The 7,055-nt window shown below is 30.4% G+C and overlaps 1 protein-coding gene across 1 annotated transcript; it reads left to right on the forward strand.

Annotated features, from left to right (window-relative positions):
- Positions 1-1,089: 1,089 nt before the first annotated feature.
- On the forward strand, positions 1,090-5,676 carry LOC127242791 (uncharacterized). The gene is made up of 4 exons (XM_051262476.1): positions 1,090-2,068; positions 2,135-2,342; positions 4,945-5,074; positions 5,155-5,676. The coding sequence occupies exons 1-4, from the start codon at positions 1,248-1,250 to the stop codon at positions 5,415-5,417; spliced, it is 1,422 nt and encodes a 473-aa protein (XP_051118433.1). The 5' UTR covers positions 1,090-1,247; the 3' UTR covers positions 5,418-5,676.
- Positions 5,677-7,055: the final 1,379 nt, after the last annotated feature.

Genomic DNA, 7,055 nt, shown 5'->3' on the forward strand with positions numbered 1-7,055 from the left:
CTAAAATGATAAGGGGGTCCAGTTACGGGACTAAAAAAACTATTTACCCGAGGGAGTATATATATTTGCATTTTTTATTATATTGATTATATTTAATCAATACACTATTAACATCACAATTAATACTAGTATATATCAACCATATATTACCGGTACATTTGTTCGGGGAATTGAATTTTGAGTTGAGATTTAAATAGTTAAAATTTTGAATTGAAATAGTTGTACAATGTCATATAAATAAAAGTTATGTAATATTTTGAATAAAAAATTATTTTTTAGTATAATATAATAAATAAATAATAATTGTTTGATTTAATATTTTTAAGGAGAAAAAAAAAATTAATGAATTGTAAAAGTTCGGAAGAATCCCCAAACAAACCCATCCTGCTTGTATCATCTCACAAAATTATATAGGCTTCTTTGGGTACAGAAATTAAAGCATGCTATTTTAATATTAAATGAAATATGTAAAAAAAATAAAAATAAAAATATTGTGATTAATTTATTAAATGATTTGATTATAAAAATCCAAAATATTTGGAACGGATAAATTATTTGTTTTATTGAAAAATATGAATAAAAATTTAAATAATTTTTAAAAAATTACATGATATATCTCCTCATAAACACTTAATTTGTTTAATTTAGCTTAGACTCTCACTTAATTTATTATATTTAACTTAGACATAGAGTTTTAGATATTGCATTAATAAAAATAATTATATATTAAAATTAAGACGATTAAATAATTTAATTAAAATTTAAAAAAATTATAAATTATAAATTTTAAAATATAATTAAAATGATAAATTATATGAAATTAAAAATTTAAAAAAATAGATAACTTAGGTGAGAGCGTCAATTTCGATTGGACAGCAAGGATCCTTAATTTTTTTATAATTTTAAAACAGCTCTGATATTGAGGATGAAAGTGTCGTAGACGTCGAAAGCTCCCAGGATCCGGGATCCAGGTCAAACCCTCGCATATTGGTCCAGGATCTCAAGTCCCGGGTGCTTCTATGCTACACGCACAACCCCATCTCATTTACCTGCCCAATAAGTCACCTGCTACACATATCATTGCTTTCTTCCTCACTGTCTCCGACTTGTCTTCATTCTTTTCCGCCTCTGCTCCGATTTTTCCCTCTGATTAATTCTCTTTTTCAGTTTTTCAGCAGAAATCATTGCGACATGGCGCTCTGAAGATATACGGAAGCTTCTGAGAGCTGTTTTTGTCGCGCCAGGAAATGCTCAGGATACTGAACAAGCAGCTGAAGCGCCTCTTCCGGTGGCCGCGCCGACGCCGGAGCCGCCCGAAGATCGTCGTCAGAAAATTCGGACGATCGAACTCGAGAACGCACTCCGACCAGAAGGATTCAGCCAGCAGTATTTCCTCCGCCGTGATTCATCCAAGCTGCACCGATTTGGCCGCGCCTAGACGCGTTAGGGTAGCGACATTCAACGCCGCGCTGTTCTCCATGGCGCCGGCGGTTCCGACGTCGGCGAAATCTGCGTCGCCGCCGGAAAGTAACCGCGAATTCGACCGAAATCCGTCGTCCATAGACGACCGGCCGAAGAGCATACTGAAGCAGTCTCCGCTCCATCCTGCCGCCGCGGAGGAGGAGAATCTCTCACGGCGGCAGAAATTCGCGAAATCGAGATTGAGAGTGTCGATAAACTTACCTGACAACGAGATCTCGTTGAAGCGGAGCGGCCAATTGAGCTTCGCCGCCGACGAAGGATCAGGATCAGGAACAGGAACAATATCTAGGGTTACGAAGGGGAAGGCTCCAATTAGGGGAAATAGCTTAACAAACGGCGTCGTTTCGAGGAGCAGTAGAACAATAGTGGAAGTGCTGCGTGAATTAAACGCCGACGTTTTGGCTCTGCAGGACGTGAAGGCAGAGGAGGAGAAGAACATGAAGCCATTGTCGGACCTGGCCGGAGCTTTGGGGATGAACTACGTGTTCGCGGAGAGCTGGGCGCCGGAGTACGGCAACGCGATACTCTCGAAATGGCCGATCAAGCGGTGGAAGGCGCAGAAGATCGTGGATGATTCGGATTTCAGGTAATCAAAATTGGAAACCATCATATAATGGTGTTGGAGACTGTGAATGAATTGAGAATTGTGCAGGAACGTGGTGAAGGCCACCATTAACGTACCTGGAGTTGGGGAAATGAACGTCTTCTGCACGCTGCTGGATCATTTAGAGGAGAGGTGGAGGATGAAGCAGATGGACGCCATAATGGCGTCGACGGGGGTTCCTCACATCCTCATGGGAGGCTTAAATTCCTTAGACGAATCCGATTACTCGCAGGAAAGATGGACAGACATTGTCAAGGTAGGTACCACTGCACCTCACTCTCACTCTCTCTTCTCTCTAATCTGCTGTTGGATTATATGGATGCTTACATTTATTCACATTTGGAAAATTTTTAGAAAAAAACAAAGTACTATTTAATACTGTATTTTTCAAAAATAAAAATTAGTGTTTATTTGGATTTTGAATTTTGAAAAGTAAAAATGTTGATAGTATGTTTTAAATATAAAATTTATCTTTATATTGATGTTAAATATTCCGTCCGTCCCAGAAGTATAGTCGAGATTTAAGGAATATTAATATTATATGAAAAATACAGATAAAAGATTTTTTTGCCATTGTGAATGTATTAGTGTAAAAAATAGCGGTAATTGTGTAATAATAATAATGAAATAGTAACGGTAATTTTATAGTAATATAGTTATTTATGGAAATAAGACTATTGTGTGGGGACGGACAAAAATAGTAAACAAGATTATTGTATTAGGACGGAGTGACTATATGAAAAATGAAATTTAAGATATTTAATTTGATGTTTCTAGAAAAAAAATATATATATTATGAATGATAGAAATTTGATGAAATAATTTTTTAAAATTTGTTTTCCAACAAGTTACATCATACAGGGGCTTCCTAATTTTTTATTTTTTCACAATATCAAAGTTTTATATCTATTTTATTTAAAATATCCTATTTGTTTGGTCTCGATTTGATTTGAATTTCAACTTTTGAAGTTTTGATTGGAGATTGAAAAATAAAAAATAAAAAATAACACCTAATGATTGTGCATATCAATGGAAAAAAAAAAATCCAAATTTTGGTATATTGAATTTTTTCAATAAAATAATACTATGTTCGTCCCTTAACAATCTATCCATTTTTTATTTTGGTCCGTACAAAATATTTATTTTCTTTTTTAGTAATTGTACTATCTACTTAACATTACAAATACTCTTCCAATTTACAATAGATTACACAAATATTATTACATTTATATCATACAATCCTAACAGGGTTAATTTAATCTTTTTATCTTTATTTCTACTTTATCATAATATAATACTAATATTTCTAAAATTCTATACAAAAAACTAATAGATATATAGATACGAGACGAAGAGAATAGTATATAATTTGATTTTTTTTGGTATGTAGAAAAAAAAAAAGCGTATTGTTTTGATATTTGGCTATTCAATGTATTAATATATATCAATATTATAATAATAATTCAATATATGGATTTTTAGTGTGATATCATTATATATATATCCTTGATATGAATTTCGTTATACTAAAATTTTAGTATAATATCGATGTTTTTTTAATATTTATTAAAAAATTATTATATTTTTATATTAAGGCATAGTGTTACTTTGACTTTGAAAGTCAAACCAAACACACTGTACCAATCTCATGTTCAATAGGGTGTGTTTGTTTAAGGGATTGGATTTAATTTTTACTGTTCATCCCATTTTTTCTTCTAAAAATATCAAATTAAACACTTATTTTTTATTTTTTATATTATATTCAAAATTAATTTTACATTTAAAACATCACATCAGCACTTATTTATATCACATCATACAACTATTTAAATTCAAAATTTTTACTATTCAAATCTCAACTCAAAATCCAACCCCAAACAATGAAAGTATTTAAATGAAAGTATTTTTCGTGACTTTTAGAATAGAAATATTGAATAAGAAAATAAATTGAGTGTGATTTAATAAAGAGAATGCTTTTGCTGTAATATTTTACATAAAAGAAATAAATATTTCAAGTAACATATTTTTTTTAAAAAAAACATTCCCTCTGTGCATTTTAAAATGAGTTTTTTAGATTTTGACAGCAAATTAAGAAATAACAGTATTTTATTAGTAGTGGAAGTATGTAATAAATTTTGACATTTTTGTCCTTTCACTTTTTGTATAAAGTAATTATATATATAATAATATGCTTGTAATTTAAATAAAAGTTAAGAGTATTTTAGTATTAGTGTATGATTATTTTTTTAAAAAAATAGGAAATTGATACTTATAAATGAAAGACACAAATAGTAAAAATGATATTTTGAATTGGACCGGATAGAGTATATACTAAAGTAAAAATAATTTGGAAATATATGTAACATAATTAATGTGTACTTTTGAGTTTTTTTAATGGTTAAATGTGATGATGGAGATGAAATAATACTCTTTTTTTCTCATCCTAAACATGTCTTTTCTTTTCTTTTCTTTTTTAAAGTGAATTAAGAAATAATATTTATTATTTTATTGGTTAGTAAAAGTGTATTAAATAATTTAACATTTTTGTCTTTACAAAATATAAATAAATTTGTATAAAAATAGAAGTATTTTAGCATTTTGAATACAAAATATTTTTATTATATTAAAAAATGCATATTTTTGAATGAAAAATAAAAATAGTATTTTGAATTGAGATTCGAAAGAAATATATATTTATAAAAAAACTACCACGATTCGAATAAAATATATATTTATAAAAAAACTACCACGATTCGAATGTAGAAAATGAAATTAAACTTAAAAAGAACATATATTTTCTTTGGATAGTCACTGCTTAAGTTGGCGCACCTCAAACTAAACTCTATTTTGTTGTGTAGTATTACGAAGAAATGGGGAAGCCGACGCCTAAGGCCGAGGTAATGAAGTATCTAAAGAGCAAAGAATACACCGACGCTAAACACTTCGCCGGAGAGTGCGAATCCGTGGTCATGATCGCCAAAGGACAAAGTAAGAAAGAACACACATATGCACTGACCTCCATATATATATATATATAAAATTATATATTATATATTATGTTAATGCAGGCGTACAGGGGACGTGCAAATACGGCACGCGCGTGGATTACATATTGTCATCATCCGGCGCGCCATACAAGTTCGTCCCGGGATCCTACTCGGTGTTCTCTTCCAAAGGAACTTCCGATCATCATATAGTGAAAGTCGACGTGATCAAAGAAGCGGGTAGCTCGTGCGCTAGCAAGAAGACTCGGCAGCAGCAGAGAGTGCGTACGGTTAAGATCACGCATTCGACGCCGCCTTCGAAGGGCGTTTGGAATATGCATTCTTGATCAAGCATCTGGTTTGTTGTTCTTCTTGATATATATATATATATATATATAGATTATTTGATCTTTTTATTGATGTTTTGTTTTGTGTATCTATGTTTGAGTTGAGATTGTTGGTGTTTACACTGATGTAGGATTTGTGATTGAAGATATAGATATATATAGATATGTATGTATATTTTATGTATAGATTCTTATTTCTTGATTTGTAGACGACTTCTTTGTTTTAATAGGAGTGGACGAAATATCTGAATTGAACTTCGGTTGAATTGAATTTTCAGTTACCCGAGAAAATTTGATTTGAATGCAAATACATATTCCCTCGGTACCATAATAAAAAATCTATTTTTTCATTTTAGTCCGTCTCATAACAAAATATCCATTTCTTTTTAGTAACTGGACTATCTACCTGATATTACAAATACCCTTACAACTTATAATATATTACACAAATACCATTACATTTATATCACACATATTATTTTAGTCATTTATACTTTATTTCTATTATATCTCAATATAATACTAATATTTTTAAAACTACGTGCAAAAAGCAAGTGAATATTTACTTATGGGACGGAGAGAGTATTTGATATTGATTAAATTTGAATTTTTTTTTCGATTAGCCGAATAGAATAGAATAGAATAGAATGTATTTATATTTTAAATTTTATATCAGTAATTATTACCTTCGACCGGCTCTAAGGGTCTGATTTACTTTTTGTTTGTTGATATTTGAATATTAATTATTATATGAAAAAGTAATACAAATTAAGAAAAAATAACAAAAAATACTTGCATTAGTGTCTTATAAAGTACACAAATATAAAAATATTATTAATATCAAGTACAATGACGCAAAAAGTAAATGAGACGGAGCATATACATTATACTCAATTCAAGTTTGAAATATTTGATCATATTTTAACTTAATTGGAATTTCTTTTATTAATGTCTACTTTCGTCCTAAATCCAAATATTTTTTTAACTGTACTCGTCTATCCACTCAAAAGTATTATTTTTTTTAAGCAAAAATAATTATACACTAATATCAAAATATATTTTATAAACATACAATTATTTTATAATATATATATATATATATATAAATCTTTGACCTGAAAAAGTATTTGTTTTCATATTTGCAATATTACAAATATTTCCAATTATTCAACATTTTCGGTTCAGATTCGGTTTATAATTTAAAGGGTGTGTTTGTTTGGGAGTTTGGATTTTGAGTTGGGATTTGAATAGTAAAAATTTTAAATTTGAATAGTTGTATGATGTGATATAAATAGGTGTTGATGTGATGTTTTGAATGCAAAATTGATTTTTAGTATAATATAAAAAATGAAAAAATTGGCGGTTGATTTGATATTTTTGAAAAAAAAAATTGGATGAATAGTGTAAATCTATTCCAATCACCCAAACAAACACACAGTATTTGTTCGAATGTTTAGTTATTGGTTAAAGAAGTTTAATTAATATAGATTGGGGCAGGAGATGAAGAATCGATATAATCAGAAGACAGTAGTCGGAATAGTTACCGGCGGAAGTCTCGGCGGCGGTGCTGCACCGGAGATCGGACGGACGGTGAGGCTGAGCGCCAGCCATACCTACGATGCTGCGAAGAACGCCGAT

Source organism: Andrographis paniculata, unplaced genomic scaffold (genome assembly GCF_009805555.1).
Source record: "Andrographis paniculata isolate CXL003 unplaced genomic scaffold, ASM980555v1 Contig89END, whole genome shotgun sequence".
Taxonomy (NCBI): domain Eukaryota; kingdom Viridiplantae; phylum Streptophyta; class Magnoliopsida; order Lamiales; family Acanthaceae; genus Andrographis; species Andrographis paniculata.